This window comes from Emys orbicularis, chromosome 2 (genome assembly GCF_028017835.1).
Source record: "Emys orbicularis isolate rEmyOrb1 chromosome 2, rEmyOrb1.hap1, whole genome shotgun sequence".
In the NCBI taxonomy this organism is placed as follows: Eukaryota; Metazoa; Chordata; order Testudines; family Emydidae; genus Emys; species Emys orbicularis.
The window spans coordinates 251,519,370-251,536,570 of NC_088684.1; the positions used below are offsets into that span (position 1 = coordinate 251,519,370).

Here is a 17,201-nt window from a genome sequence, read left to right on the forward strand (position 1 = left end):
GAGAACAGAGGTACTGAAAGAGTAAGGAAGTTTTCCTAGAATACACTAGAAGGCTATAGCAGAGATAGGAACAGAACTTAGATCTCATGTCTCCCAGTCTTGTGCTTTATGAACTAAATCAATTTTCTGCACTTCTTGTTACATAAATTATATTTTTAATAGGGTGACCATACATCCCGTTTTGGCCAGTCCAGTCCCCTTTTTAAGCCCTGTCCCTGGTGTCCTGATTTTTTTTTTGGCAAAACTGGGCATTTGTCCCATTTGCTCTTCCCAACTGATCATCAGTTGGAAAGAGCAAATGGGACAAATGCTCTGTTTTGCCTAAAAAAGTGTGTGTGGGGGGGGTGTCCCCCAGTGGGGTGTGGAACATTCAGGGGGGGAGGAACGAATGGCAACACCAGCCCCACATGGCAGGGCTCAAGTGAGCAGTGATGCCAGGTGGCTCGGGACAGCCCTGAGTGCGAGGGGGGGCTCGGGCCAGCTCTACACTGGGGGGAGGGTTTTCAGGTGCGACCCGCGCCACATCCCATTTTCCCTTTGGAAAATATGGTCACCCTATTTTTAAGATACAGGATCAGATTCTCTAATCCCACTCCGCTCCTTATGTGTTGCTCTGATGTGTAGAGGCAATAGAAACTGCCCACACCTTTACTGCCAGGGATTTCCTCAGTATGAGGGGAGTCACTGGCTAGTCTAGAGGTGTAATAGCTGTTCCCATGCCACCCCTCTTGAAGCTCCCATGAGGGGGATCCCATTGGGGTGGGGTTGGTATCAGGTACCAGGGCAAGCTATATTTGGCTATCCTTAGCAGATACTCCCTTAGGAGTTGTTACCCATCGGGCAGGTGCTTGGAACTCCACCAGGGCTTCAATCTCAACTCAATGAGAGGGCCCACCTTCTCTCTCTCTTCCCCTGGCCCCACATACACATTGGCCTTTACTGCACTCAGGAGAGAAAGGGCAGAGCAGAGAATCTGGGCCAGAGGAATGTATAAAATCCCAGTATCTATATTTCCTTTCAAATAAATAGAATGCAGCATTTCTTATTCCTGTGAGCTATTTGAGGCCTTATTACAATTTTTTAAAAATATTATTATTATGCAGGCATAGCCTGGAATTTTCTCTGTATCTGCGATGTATATCACCAGGTGGTGATATACTGTATTGGCTTCTGTGGGCTGGGAGCTTCAGATTAGTGCATTTTAACACACATAGTGGTCAACTGAAACACCTATCTTTGCCACTAAATGGTGAAAGTAAAATAAGTGTGAATGCTGTACAGGTCACTCAAGGATAGGGTGACCAGATGTCCTGATTTTATAGGGACAATCCCGATATTTGGGACTTTGTCTTATATAGGCACCTATTACCCCCCATCCCCTCTCCCGATTTTTCACACTTGCTGTCTGATCACCGCACTCAAGGAATACGTACAAGTAGGCATAATGAGTTCAATCTTGGTGAGGTATGGAGCACCCTCAAAATGCATTCATTTTAATGAAGACTGAAAATGCTCAGTACATCTCAGGAGCAGGAGCAGTGTTAATGAGGAGAGATTTCTGTACATAAGCAGAAGTGCATCTACAGAGTTACATTCCCAACTCTGGATGCTATTATGGAAAAATCAAAGTATGGGATTGGCACGCAGGCAAAAATGCGAAACACGAAGCATTTGCTTCCTGTGAATTTCAGAGAGCAAACCAATATAACATTCATATTGCTGCTTGAATACAGGAATCAAGCTTGCAAATAATAGAGAAAATCATTACACATGTTGTATATGGAGAATAAGTGTACACAAATTCCATTGATGGTCAAAGAGCAGCAACTTAGCAATTTTTGAAAACGTTTCCCCTTTTAAGAGTGTTCACATAGTGCATTTAGAAATATATGCCTCTTTCCTGGATTCATGCTATCCCTTACGTCACTTGAATGTGACCTCAGAAGCAGAATGACTGAATCTCAATTTTGTGTAATTTAAATATAAGATGCATTATGCATCTATCATTTAAATTATGCTAAAAGCTGAGATACCTAGAAGTGAGTGACAGGAAAATAAACCCCAGGTATTATACAAAATGCTACGTTTGTGTTTCATTTTACTCTGTAACTAAACGAGGAAAAACCATTTACTGCATATAAAGGCCAACATTTTTAAATGTAAATACTCAAAGTTAAGCATCTAAATCTGTATTTAGGGACCAAAACAGAATATAAGACTTGATTTTCAAAAATACTAACCAGCCTCAACTCCTAATGACTTTAGTGGAGCTGCTGGTACTCAGCCCTTTAAAAATCAGTAATTTTTTATTTAAGTGCCTTAATGTGGACTTTGATGCCTAGCTTTATCCACACGCATTTGAATATTTTGGCTTCAGGTTTCTGTCTTTGAGACAGTTCTTTCTAGCAATCCATAGTGAGTTTGTTAGACTAAATATAGACATGTATGTTTCCTAGTATATCCTGCTCATTCAGCATGTACAGTGAGGTGCATTTAAAAATACATTTCTGTTACCAGTTCCAGTGGTATTTCCAATTTTAAGTACACCGCTACCCCGATATAACGCGACCCGATATAACACGAATTCGGATATAACGCAGTAAAGCAGTGCTCTGGGGGGGAGGGGGGTTGCGCACTCCGGTGGATCAAAGCAAGTTCGATATAACGCAGTTTCACCTATAACGCGGTAAGATTGTTTGGCTCCCGAGGACAGCGTTATATCGAGGTAGAGGTGTATGTAGAATATCACTAGAATGAGTAACATCTTTTAATACTGGAATTAATTTTTAAGGGTTTCTACTCTATATTTATTACAACACTACAAATCCCAACCAAAATCCCAAATCCCAATTTAGTATCTCTATAGCAGACAAAACCAAACCCCCGGATTTGAATGCACCTCAACTTGGGGGAGAGTGGAGGGAGTAGGGACAGGCCATAGATACAATATCCAGATCTGAATCTAAACTTTCCCAAAGTCAAGGTGTTCAGATTCAGTCTATAACAGACAGCTATTAGAACTAAGTGATTTAGAAGCCTGAGTCCTATTTTCAAAAGTGAAAATCAATGGGATTTAGTTTTCCAAGTAGAACCATGTGAATAACTGATTTTTCGATTTACTGGGCATTTGAACAATTTGGGGGGGGGAAATCATTTTGGGTCAACTTGGAATGAATTTTTTCCAAATAGTCAGCAAACTGAAAACTTGAAAAAAAAATTAGTGTAGGGTCAAAAGAAATGTTTGTTTAGTTTTTGAATTTTTTAAAACTTTTTAAAAATTAATAACATTGAAGTAAATTTCTAAATGGAAACTCATTTCAATTTGAAAAACTGAATTGTTTCATTTTGAAGGTTTTTTTTTTTAAATGAAAACAACTTGGTGAATTTGACACAAATTTGCAAAATGTTTGTCAACCTGAATTTGCATTCTTGCAGCAAAAAAAGTTTCAACCAAAATATTTCACCCAGCTCTACTTCCAACTGCCTAAAACATATCTGAAAACAAGATTTAAGACACTTTTGAAAATTTTACCCAAGATTTCAGATGCAGGTTTTGGTCAATATCTATTAAAATGAATGTAAAGATTTTCTTACCTGTTGGTTTGTTAACTCCAAGGAATCCAGCTTGTCCTAGAGTTTTAAATACTTTGTGTGCTGGAAACTGTCCTTCTTCTTCCCATTTGTCCACAAATGGGTTAATCTCCTTGTCAATAATCTGCATTTGGAAAACAAATAAAGGAGCTCTTAAATCAAAGAGGTTTTTATAGAAACTGTGAATGCTTTGGAGATTAATTTTAAATAGATATAATTTTTTCTACTTTAGCTTTAAATACTGTATTGTGAAAGAAATAAAAAAATATGTTTAACGCAGAATGGCACTAGTAACATTTTGAAAACTCTTGAGTTTGCTTTCTGCTAGATATATTAATCTCCATGGCTTAAAGTTGATGTCCATTAAAATTGCAAATAAGGGCATGATACAAATGTAAATCCATTCTTTTAGAAAGTATAAATACTGACTGCATGAGAAGTTGTTATGAAAAGAAAAACCCTAGAACCCAAGAGAAATGGAAACCATCCCTATTTTTGCTACATTCAAATTAGTTTCTACATGGCATTATGAAGGAAGGCTTACAACAACCTCAGATGATTAACTTTTATGTGAAGGATGCAAATTACTTGGACTGGCTATGCACAATGATTTCATACACTACAAATAACAGCGGTGACAAAGGCCAAGCCACAAATGAAGACAGCCATGGAGAGGGGTCTAAATGGCTTAACTAACCAACCAGTCACAAAGGAATTCCTTGCCTAACTTGACCTAGACCCACGGTCCCTGTTAATCTGCAGCATTTTGGCTCTTGTTCCTGTTCCATGGTACTGTATACATCCCATGTACAGAAGGACATTCAGACTCTCATCTGCTAATGAAATCCCAATATGGGATGCCCACACCCTCTACCCTCCCAGATACAAGCTTAGTGCTATTAGCTCTTAAATAAAACCAGTCAAAGGGATACACATGCAAAAATGGGATTGGGGTGAAGGAGATGGAAATACATTGGGCCAGCTCCTAGTTCATGCTCAGGCCTATTTGTGTCATGGAGCCTAAATGGGCAGCTGAGGACTCTCCTAGCATTGGAAAATCCTCGACTGGCATAGAGCCTACATAGCCAGCTCCACACTACCCACTCACATTGTAGCATGCGTGGTTAGGTTGTGACCAGAGTGCAGAATACTTCAGCAATCCCTGCCCAGTATAAACAATGGCCCAGAGTGGTCTCTTACTAGCCAGCATAATTGGAAGCAGCCTTCAAACTGCTCTAAATTATGCAGGGGTAATTGAGGATGGGGCACAAGCCACTTTTGCTCCTCCACCAGGTACACCTGAAGATTGAACACATTAAATATCACACATAGGTAGGGCCTTATCAAAATCACAGCTGTGAAAAATGTATCACGGACCGTGAAATCAGACCTGCCCCATGAAATCTAGCTATTGGAGGGGAGGGGAGGGGAGGAGAGGGGCAGGGCTGCGGGTGCCCCAGCTGAGGGGTTCCTACTGTGCCCTGGCTACAGCTGCTAGTGCCCTCCAAGCTGGGGAGGGACAGGACTTACTCTTCCCCTGAACAGCTGCTCTCAGGGAGAGATCAGACCCACCCCCCGGTACCTACCCTGGAGCTTCCTGCAGCTGGAGGTTACCGGAGGAGGAAGTGGGTCTGATCTCCCCCGTGCTGCTGGGAGCACCCTGCAGCTGCATGAGGTACCCGAAAGTGAGTCTGCTCTCCCTCAGAGAGCAGCCGTGCAGTGGAAGAGCAAGTCCTGTCCCTTCCCAGCCCAGCCAGGACTAGCAGTTAGGAGCTCATGGCTGGGGCGCTCCCAGCAGCACGGGGGAGATCAGACCCACCTCCACCTCTGGGAATCTCCTGTAGCTGCAGGAAGCTCCGGGCTGCTGCTTTCAGAGACCAGCTCTGAAGGCAGTGCAGAAGTGAGGGTAACAATCCCACGACCCCTCTACAACAGCTTTGTGACCACCCCATGATTTCCTTTTGGGATGGGAACCCCATGGTTACAACACCATGAAATTTCAGATATAAATATCTGAAAATGTGAAAATGACTAATTTCCAAATCCTATGGCCATGAAATTGAGTAGAATGGAGCGTGAATTTTGTAGAGCCCTACAAATAAAATGTCAAAATTAAACACACACACTTTGGAATAAAAAAGTTGTACTATTTTTAATAAGGATAAAGACAGATTTTTAATCCGTGAAGGAGATTTTACTCCTCTCCAAGATAATGCTGTATTATAATATACACTATTTTTTATTCCAAGTGTTTACCTTTACCAGTCTTTTGTCCACACCAAATAAATAAGTCCTGTGGTGATAACTACTTCTTAATCTGGAAATAAATACTTCTGCTTCCCAAATCGCTAGGCTGAGAAGGAAGGGACCCTGTGGAGTTTCATTTTGAGAGATCTAGTTTTTGTACAGTCTTAAGAGAATTTCAGCCCATCCACACCGGCTTCCTGCTCTACAGTTGGCCAAGGAACACTGGATACCTCACATCAGGCAGCAAAAATTATTATTTCACTCCTAAAACCATATTCTGAGAAACAATTACATTGGATGTTTAATTTATTCAATTATTTATAATCTCTCTCATAGTGAACATTGTCAATCACATGATTAGCAATAACAAAAATAAACTGCACATCCCTCTTCCCATGTTGTATCTAGGACAGTCTTCCACTATGTTTATAAATTTTCATTCCAGATGCTTAAATACTCAAGATATAGACCCTTAACGTTGAGTTTGCTGTAGCAAAGTATGATTTTTTATTAATAGTGTTCTTTGTTTGTGAGACTTCACTTGATAGTGTCCAGGAAAATGACTGGAAGCGACTACTAACTATGAATAGAAATCTACCCTAATGTTTTGATGGAGCTCAGCAAAAGTAGGAAGTGGATGTACTAGAAGTGTTGCCTATGTACTATAGCCATTGGGACGGAGTCCAGTGCTGCAGCCATCTGCATGCATTAGAAGTCAATGAAATCAACAGAAATATTGCAGCATCAAACTCATTTACATTTTCCATCAGTTTTGCAGAGTTTAACTGTTTGTCCTGTCCTGCTCGTTTTTTGACCTTGAGTTATAGCTACAAGTATGAAACAGGACCAAAGTAAATTGATGTCTGAAAACAGTGTGATACAGTTTCACCAAAAATCACAGATCGCTCCTGCCTGACACCATCTTGGAGCTGTAAACAATATAACTGCACAAATCAAAAATAGTGTATTCTACTAACGTCTGGGATAAGTAAGACTCATTTTCCAGATACTAGTAGCATCTCTTTTCCACCATTTGCAATACCCCATTACGAATGTCTGTATCTACGATAATGTGTTTTCACTGTATTGTCCCAAGACTTGGCTTCTTGTCATTTGTGTTGCCTGTTTTAGAATGGCTGCTCTTCAGAGCAGGAAACGGGTCTTACTCTATGTTTTGTAAAGTGCTGTGCTCATTTACGATGTTATATGATTATAAATAAAAATTATACTTCATGTCTTCTATCCTAGATAAGTATTCCAAATAACAAATATCCAACAGACTAACTGGAATATAGGGATACATTTTCAAAGGGCCTGTTACCCTATTTGCATGAACAATTTGGCTCACAAAATGTGTACTTATATTTTTGCACATTTATGTAAGTGAGATGTGGTTGCAAGTTTAAGTACTTGCATATCTACCTGATTTGCACTTGGAATCTAGTACTTAGGTGCAAGTACTCAGATTTGTGCCCACAATTGAATTTTGGATGCTTCAGTTGCACTTGTTAAAAGCAGGTGCACGAATTGCAAGCATAAATTGTGCATGCAAAAGAGAAAATACCCATTCTAAAATCTAACCCATAAAGTGCATAGGAATAAATATTCAACAAGTTCACAAAGGAAATATTCCGCCACAATCACAGACAATCAAGTAACCTGCTGCTGATTATTCGCTTCATCATAAAAAGTGCAGAAGATCATGAGTGGCAAACTGTAGATTCGTTTACATCGGTGCGACATTTGCTGTATAGAAGACTAACATCGATACCTTCAGCAAGGTTCAAAGTGATCTCTAAGGCTGCATGTTGATGTGAGGGCTTGCATTTCTAGAGGAACTCCCAGTTACAGAGGCCAAACCTCTTAGCCTGACCAAGTAGGCCAGTGGTTCTCAACCAGGAGTATGCATACTCCTGGGGGTACGCAAAAGTCTTCCAGGAGGTACATCAACTCATCTAGATATTAACCTAGTTTTACAACAGGCTACATAAAAAGCACTAGCGAAGTCAGTACAAACTAAAATTTCTTACAATGATTTGTTTACACTGCTCTGTAAGCTATACAATGAAATGTAAGTACAATATTTATATTCCAATTGATTTGATAATTATTTGGTAAAAATGAGAAAGTAAGCATTTTTTCAGTAATAGTGTGCTGTGACACTTTTGTATTTTTATGTCTGGTTTTGTAAGCAAGTAGCTTTTATGTGAGATGAAACTTGGGGTATGCAGGACAAATCAGACTCCTGAAAGGGGTACAGTAGTCTGGAAAGATTGAGAGCCACCGAAGTAGGCAAACCGCAAGGAAATTCAGTATCTACACTGAATCTAAATGGGAATCAGACTTCCTTTTTCAACATGCTGAGAAGCATGTGAAGAATGACAATACTGTCCTCTTGTTTAGGGTGACAGCATAAGAATTTCTCTCAAGTACAGTATACACATTTTCCTCATACTGCCCCACCAGAGTGTCACAATTCAAACCCAGAGGCATGATCTCTGTAAAGGAGAGGAGGGTCAGTTTGCATACCAATGCAAGCTCCTGTCCCTCTGTGGAGACTGCCTGCAAGAGTGATATCATAGTTAATATCAATTGTTATTCTTTTAAAAAACATGGATAGGTGCCCACTAGGAAACTGATCAAGCCAACAAACTCTAGTAATGTCAGATGACATTAACAACAACAAACCTTTTTATAAAGTAATCTGTACTAAACTGTATCAAAAACAGCATCTGCAGCTCAGTGTTCAGGAAAGGAGAAATGGGAGGAAAGAGGCAGCATTTTTTTTTATTTTTTTTTTGGTTTGGGGTTTTGTTGTTATGGATTATTTCAGCATACAAGTAAAATAAACACATGGAAATTCCTCTTCAGAAAATCCCCAGGTAGTGCCACATGAAACTACAGCATATTGGACTGTCCAACTAAAATTTCCTTTACATTGGGGTGAATTTTTAATTAATACTAAATACTATTTCTGATAAGATTTAAAATATTATGTGGCATAACTTAATTCTACCAACATACAATAGGTTTTCCTGTTTTGGCCAAAAACACACACATTTCTATATGATTTTACTACGGCAAAATAATGTCAACAGAACACATTTTGAACATGACAAAACAGGTTTGCTTAGACAGAACAACTCTTCCCTTTGTATATCTACTTCCAAAATACATAAATTGAACAGATTTGTATGCGCCCAATAACTTGGGGGGAGAGGGGAGAATCTTAATCCAACATTTTTTTAAAATGTGGTATAGATTACTGCCAAAAGTTTCATATGAAAATAATTTTTTACTCAGAAATTTTAATAGTGTTTTTCTTAAATTGAAAAAAATAATCTCTGGGATTTCTACTCAGCACACCGATCTGTAGTTAGCCCTGCAACTCTATACTGCTTCTAGGAAAAATTATTAACTTTGTTAAATTATTTAACTTTGTTAAATTCTCACTGCATTCTGTACCAAGCATATTGTTCCTACAAGAGCAAAAAATGTAATCAAATGAATTTTGGCACTGAAAGTAAAAATAAATGTCCTTTAGTGACTAAAGATCTTTTCCTGTTAGTCATCGGTGAGCTCAGCTTCCACATAGCAATTTGAGATTCAAAGCTTTAAAACAATATTTAAACCACAACTTTTAACCTTTACAAGCATTGTACTTATTACTTCTTATCCCTCATTTTACTACTTCTTATGCCTCATTTTATACTATTATTGTACAACGTATTTTTGTCCATCATTAGCAGGATAACATTATACTGAGTGGAAATCTTGCATAAAAATACTGAATTCAAAGTAACTCTTTCACAAATTCAGGAATATCATTAAACTATTCAACTAAAATGAGAGGGAATTTGAAAGATAAGAGATATTGTATAAATTTGTAGGATATTTAATTGCATTCTGTGGTGCCATATAAGTGTATCATGTCAGTTCTGATATTAACAGATTTCAGTTCAATGGCTCTAACTTGATTAGAAAAAAGATCACTCCAGTTATCATTATGACAACATAATAAAAAAGTCTCTGTAACTTAATTTAGTGAAAAAAATCACGTGAATAGAAAAGCAACAAACAAAACTAATTAACATTCTTAACTAATAACTTATTGATCACTAGAAAAACATCGAACAAGTGAATTGGGAGAATTGGATCGTTCAGGGGATTGGCAGTAAGCTATAGAGCCTTTTAACTCTAGCATTTGGCACAAGCAATACATTTGCTCTAAGGCAGTGTTTCTCAAACTGGGGTCGCCGCTTGTGTAGGGAAAGCCCCTAGCGGGCCGGGCCGGTTTGTTTACCTGCCCCGTCCGCATGTCTGGCCGATCGCGGCTCCCACTGGCTGCGGTTCGCCACTGTAGGCCAATGGGAGCTGCTGGAAGTGGCGGCCAGTACATCCCATTGGCCCGGAGCAGCGAACCGCGGCCAGTGGGAGCCGTGATCGGCCGGACCTGCGGATGGGGCAGATAAACAAACCAGCCCAGCCCACCAGGGACTTTCCCTACATAAGCGGCAACCCCAGTTTGAGAAACACTGCTCTAAGGAGAATAATTAAATAAATAGTCTACAATATAGTTTTTTTCTTTGGCATATCCTACAAAACCTATAAATATTTGTAATAGCTGCTGATGCATTATAATTGTTCTAATCACACTACAGCAGGGGTTCTCAAACTGGGGGTCGGGACCCCACAGGAGGTCGCGAGGTTCTTACGTAGGGGGTCGTGAGCTGTCAGCCTCCATCCCAAACCCCGCTTTGCCTCCAGCATTTATAATGGTGTTAAATATATAAAAAAGTGTTTTTAATTTATAAGGGGGTCGCACTTAGAGGCTTCCTATGTGAAAGAGGTCACCAGTACAAAAGTTTGAGAACCACTGCACTACAGCTACTGGTATTTAATGTAAAAACTACTCAGACAAGTATCAAGGGCTCAACAAAATTTCCTAGATGGCCATCACCATTTTTATTGTACAAGGGCACTATTAATTCACTTAAAACCACCAATAAATGTTTCTTATGGTTTTGATTACACAGAATATGTAGTACTTTCCTTGCTCAGATGTTCAGGATAACCCTGACTGTTCATAAAAACTTCTGGAGTGCAGCACTGACTTTCTAAACTTGGAAGCCAGGCTGTATCAATATGTTGCATTAGCAATGTGATGGTGTCACGGACTCACAGATCGTGTCCACTCTTGGCCCCGTGCGGTCCGTGGGGGGTTGCCCCTTTCAGTGAGACAGCCCTTCTCGGGGGTCCACTCTCTCTCGGGGTCAGGCCCCTCCACCTCCTGGAGCCGCACCTCTCTGAGCCTTAGCACGTCTGTCTCTGCCGTGGGCCCCCTCAGGGAGTCCACTCGCTCTGGACCCCCGGGGCCTCCACCCCCTGAAGGGGTTGATGCCACCCTGTTCTCTAGACCGGAGTGACTCTCAGCCAGCGTAAAACAGGAGGGTTTATTGAGAGTTGAACACAGCACAGGAAACTCTCAGGGCCTCAGGCCTGGCCTCCCTCAGCCCAGCACATCCCAGTCTCTCTGCATCCAGGTGGGCTCTGCCTGCTCCCCCTCTCCAGCCCAGAGCCCCCTTGCTTCCCAGCTGGGCATCTGAGATCACCGGCCCCAGGCCCCGCCTCTGTCCATTGTCTTCTCTCCAGGTAAACAGGGTCGTAAACCGGGGCCTCCTCTCCTCGCTTCTGTCCTCTGGCTGGAACCGGCTGGTTAGGTCACTGGGTCCTCACTCTGCAGCCCATTGTCCGCCCACTGGCCAGAACCGGCTGCGTCTCCTCAGTGGGCCTCCGGGTTGCCAGGTCACCGGTCGCTGGGGTACCCATCCTCCTGGCCATCGGCTGGGTCCCCAAGTCCTCTCTCCGGTCCTCTGCAAAACAAACTCCTTCTCCCCTCACCTCGTTAAACCAGTAACACCCAGGGAAACTGAGTCCCACCCCCTCCGCATGCAAACCATTGAAACTCCACAGAAAACAAGAAAACCACCCACTTCGTCACAGATGGACTAAGCAGTGAAGCTATAACCCAGAGCATCCCTACATTTGACATACATTCATGGAAGAGTGTCTAATGAGAGGAAGACTCTGCATGTTGCTATTTCATGGAGTTTAACTGAATTGCTTTTTGAGAGGGAGTTGCCTTCCTACCAAATAAGCAGTGGGTTTCGCCTTCAGAAACTGCAGAGCCAAGGGATTCCACATGAAGCAGAGAGTCTCGGGGGCCCAGATCATATACTCCTACACTCCCTGGCCATGGCTTCCCCTTGGATCCCCCCTTAAAAAGAGTCCTCTAGCATATAGGAGCTCTTCAAAAAAAACAACAAGATGGGCCCATACTACCATTTCCAGAAAATCTGTGGAGCTGGGGTGGGGAGATGTGGGGGGGGTTACGATTAGCGACCTCCCCAGACTCCTTTCCCAGCCGGATGCTTCCTTCCAATTCTGCAGACAGCCCTCTTTGGGATTCCAGGAATACAATGTGATTCTGTGGAGGTCCTCCTCTATGTGAGAAAGGCAAGATGCACGTGTGGAAGACCCTTTTTTACAGGCAGATTGGCAGCAGGGGGTTAATCTGTGCCTACGATTCTATATTTGCCTGTCTAGCCAAAAGTATGAAATGGCATCTCTGTACATGCATCTATATTGAATGTAAATGCTTCAAAGACAGCTATCTGAGTAATGGACTTCAGGATTAGGCCCAATGATTAAAGACGTCTATGTACCCTTTCGAACTGTCACCAGGAGGCCTCTGAGAAACAGGCCAAGAAAACATTTTCCATGGAAAGACAGGTTTAATTGGAAAAAGGTCATTTTAAGTGCAGACATCTGTTCCATGACCTTGTGAAAGATAATTGGCACAAATAAAGCCATTCAACAATTATATTTTAAAAGAAGAAGATCCACATTACTAAAAGAGAGCAAAAAATAACTATTATAATCCTCAATTTAGACTTTTCCAAATTATTACTATCGTTCACCTCTACAAATCCAAAACTGGTCAACTTTAAAATTATAATCTGGAAGGGATTCCTTCTAAATTCTAAATATTTTTAAAGCTATCATCAAGAAACTAAATAATAATGTGTGTGTGGTACCCAAAAATATGAAGGCAACAGAATAGAAATAACAGCTAATGACCCCAACATAGGAAAGGATTTAAGCATCTGCCCAACTTTAAAATAAAAAAGACAGTTACCTTTTCTGTAACTGGTGTTCTTCGAGATGTGTTGCTCATGTCCATTCCACAATAGGTGTGCATGCTTGCCACGTGCACCGATGCCGGAAGTCCCCTAGGAGTACCCGTAGGGGAGCACCCCTAGCGAACGTTGGAGTGACGCCTCTATGGCGTGGTATAAGGGGCGCTGCGTGCTCCCCCTACCCTCAGTTCCTTCTTGCCAGACAACTCCGACAGAGGGGAAGAAGGGCAGGATGTGGAATGGACATGAGCAACACATCTCGAAGCACACCAGTTACGGAAAAGGTAACTGTCTTTTCTTCTTCGAGTGATTGCTCATGTGCATTCCACAATAGGTGATTCCAAGCTACATCTGTTGGAGGTGAGTAGGCGTTCACAGACTCTCGGGACGGAGTACGGCCCTGCTGAACCCGGCGTCCTCCCTGGTTTGGGAGACGATCGCATAATGCGAGGTGAACGTGTGAACCGAAGACCATGTGGCAGCCCTGCAAATGTCCTGAATGGGGATATGGGCTAAAAAGGCAGCCGATGAGGCTTGCGCCCTAGTTGAGTGTGCCCTCAGGATCAGCGGGGGGAAGGGGGGGGACTCCCGCCAGGTCGTAACAGGTACGAATACACAAGGTGATCCAGTTGGAGAGCCGCTGAGTGGACATCAGCTGACCCCTCATGCGTTCGGCCGAGGCGATGAACAGCTACGGGGACTTCCGGAACAGCTTTGTATGTTCCAGATAAAAGGCCAGAGCCTGTCTCACATCCAGCATGTGGAGGCGGCACTCCCCCCTGGTCGCATGGGATTTGGGACAGAGCACCGGCAGGAAGGTGTCCTGACCCACGTGATAGGTGGAGACCACCTTGGGGAGGAACGAAGGATGTGGTCGGAGCTGGACCTTATCCTTATGGAACACCATATACGGGGGTTCGGAGGTCAGGGCCCTGAGCTCCGAGACCCGCCTAGCTGACGGGATCGCCACCAGGAAGGCTAACTTCCATGAGAGGTGCGACCAGGAGCATGTAGCCAGCAGCTCAAATGGGGGACCCATCAACTAGGCCAGCACCAAGTTCAGGTCCCACTGTGGGACCGGGGGCCTAATGTATGGGAAGAGATGATCCAATCCCTTAAGGAATCAGGCAGTCATAGCATGGGAGAATACCGTGTGTCCCTGCACCGGTGGGTGGAAGGCTGATATGGCCGCCAAGTGCACCTTGACAGATGAGGGCACTAGGCCTTGGGGTCTAAGGTCATAGAGTCATAGACTTTAAGGTCAGAAGGGACCATTATGATCGTCTAGTCTGACCTCCTGCACAACACAGGCCACAGAATCTTACCCACTCACTCCTGCAACAAACCCCTAACCTACGTCTGGGCCATTGAAGTCCTCAAATCATGGTTTAAAGACTTCAAGGTGCAGAGAATCCTCCAGCAAGTGACCCATGCCCCACGCTGCAGAGGAAGGCGAAAAACCCCCAGGGCCTCTGCCAATCTGCCCTGGAGGAAAATTCCTTCCCGACCCCAAATATGGCAATCAGCTAAACCCTGAGCATGTGGGCAAGACTCACCAGCCAGACACCCAGGAAAGAATTCTCTGTAGTAACTCAGATTCCACCCCATATAACATCCCATCACAGGCCATTGGGCATATTTACCGCTAATAGTCAAAGATCAATTAATTGCCAAAATTAGGCTATCCCTTCATACCATCCCCTCCATAAACTTATCAAGCTTAGTCTTGAAGCCAGATATGTCTTTTGTCCCCACTGCTCCCCTTGGAAGGCTGTTCCAGAACTTCACTCCTTTGATGGTTAGAAACCTTCATCTAATTTCAAGTCTAAAAGGTGAAGGAGGTAGTCTAAAATGAGTTGGATTGGAGCAGCCACGGGTGAAATGCCCCGATCAGCTGCCCACCGGGAAAACCGAGACCCTTCGCCAGGTAGGCCCAACGTGTGGAGGGCCGTCTGCTTTCCAGGAGGACGCGCTAAACCCCTTCCAAGCACGTCCTCTCCTCCCGGCCTAACCATTGAGCAACCATGCTGTGAGGTGGAGTGCCGCTAGGTTGGGGTGGAGGAGGAGGCCCTGGTCCTGGGAGAGCAGATCCAGATGGGACAGCAACGGCCACGGTGGAGCGACTGCCAGGCTCGTGAAAGTCCCATACCAATGTTGCTGGGCCATGCCAGGGCGATCAGGAGGACCCAGGCCCTGTCCGTTTTTATCTTCTCCAAGACCTTGCCGATCAACGGGATTGGGGGGAAGGCATAGAGAAGCTGGCCCGACCAGGATAGGAGGAAGGCATTGGAGATGGTGCCCGTGCCCAACCGTCCCCCCGTCCCCCCGAAGCAGAAGCGGGGGCACCGGCAGTTCTGCTGTGTCATGAACAGGTCCATCTGGGGAGTGCTCCCCTTTTGTAAAATCCTGTGCACCACCTCTGGGTGCAGTGACCACTCGTGCTGAGAGGAGAAGTCTCGGCTCAGGCAATCTGCCCACGAGTTCTGGGCGCCCGGTAAGTGGTGGGCTTCCAGGCAAATATCGTGGGCTATACAGAAGTCCCAAAGCCTGAGGGCTTCCTGGCAGAGGAGCGGGCCCCACCTTGCCTGTTGATGTAAAACATCGAGGCCGTGTTGTCCATGAGAACCCTGACCACTCTGCCCTCCAGATGCGAGCAGAAAGCCTCACATGCCAGAAGAACCGCCCTGAGCAACTTGATATTTATATGCAGGGCAAGGTCCTGCGCAGACCACAGGCCTTAGGTCTAAACGTTCCCTACATGGGCTCCCCACCCCACGTCTGACACGTCCAACACTAGCTCCACTGATGGGGGCCTGCCCCTGAATGGGACCCCATGGAACATGTTTCCCAGGGAGGACCACCATTGTATGGAGGTGATCACCATTTCGGGCACAGTGAGGACTTTGTCCATCCTGTCTCTGGACTGGGAGAACACCAAGGCCAACCAGAGCTGGAGGGGGCCTCATCTGAGTCTGGCGTGGTGAACCACATATGTGCACACCGACATGTGACCCAGGAACTGGAAGCACACTCTGGCTGTGGTCACGGGGAACTGCGAGTCCGAGATCAGCCGCGACTACCCCAGGAGAAAAGCAAACAACCGGTTGGAGAAGGGAAGTTTTATTGTGGGTGGATCCCTGGTATGAACTGGTAAGTCACTCCCGGGCATCCCGTCAAAACTGATGTTTTCCCACCTGTTTGCCCATGGAGGGCCTAGATTGGGGTGCAGACCAGGATTGCCTCTGCGGGTGTTTCTTATAGTCCCGTGACTTTTTATAAGGGGGCTCATATTTAGAGTGGGTGGCCTGGGTGGGAGCCTGCTGCAGCTTAAACTTGGTCCTGGTCGGAGCCAGGACATAGAGGCCAAGGGTCTTAAGTGTTGTGCGGGAAGCTTTTAGGCCGTGCAATTTCACGTCCGTCTGTTCCACAAACAGGGCCTTGCCATCGAACGGAAGGTCCTGTAAGGAGTTCTGCGCCTCGCTGGACAGCCCAGACAGCAGGAGCCACGACGCCCTCCTCATGGACACCGTGGAGGCCATATACCTTGCAGCCGTATCCGCGGCACCCAACGCTGCCTGAAGGGCCGCCCTGGCAGCCGCTGTACCCTCCTCCACCAGAGCCTTTAACTCCTTCTTGTCATGCTCTTGCAGGGAGTCCTCGAATTTGGGCAGAGAGCCCCACAAATTGAACTCATACCTCCCCAGGAGGGCTTGGTGGTTCGCCACTCTTAACTGGAAACTCGAGGACGAATAAACCTCTCCCCCGAATAGGTCCAGTCTCCTTGAGTCTTTATTTTTAGGAGTAGGGGCTGGTTGGCCCTGTATCTCCCTGTGGTTGACCGATTCGACCACCAGGGAATTGGGGGCAGTGTGGGTGTACAGGTATTCATGCCCATTGGCAGGCACAAAGTACTTCCGTTCTACCCTCTTAGGGATGGGGGGCAAGGAAGCCAGGATTTGCCACAAGGCATTCAAAATCTTTGCCACCCCTTCATGGAGTGGGACGGCCACCCTGCCCGGTGCCAAGGCCAAAAGGACGCTGAAGAGGGAGTCTGAGGGTTCTTCCACCCCCTTGGCTTGAAGGTTGGGACTTTATGCCACCCTTTTCAACAGTTCCTGGTGGGCCTTAGAGTCCTCCTGTGGAACAGGTGGAGAAGTGGCCATA

General features: G+C 44.6%; 1 protein-coding gene across 1 annotated transcript in view; it reads right to left on the bottom strand.

The window, feature by feature from the left end:
* Positions 1–17,201, bottom strand: part of LOC135875084 (probable acyl-CoA dehydrogenase 6) — a 156,584-nt gene that overhangs the window by 123,029 nt on the left and 16,354 nt on the right. Inside the window, exon 2 of the mRNA XM_065400064.1 lies at positions 3,595–3,715. Within this exon, the coding sequence (XP_065256136.1) occupies positions 3,595–3,715 (121 nt within the window). The remainder of the gene's footprint in view (positions 1–3,594; positions 3,716–17,201) is intronic.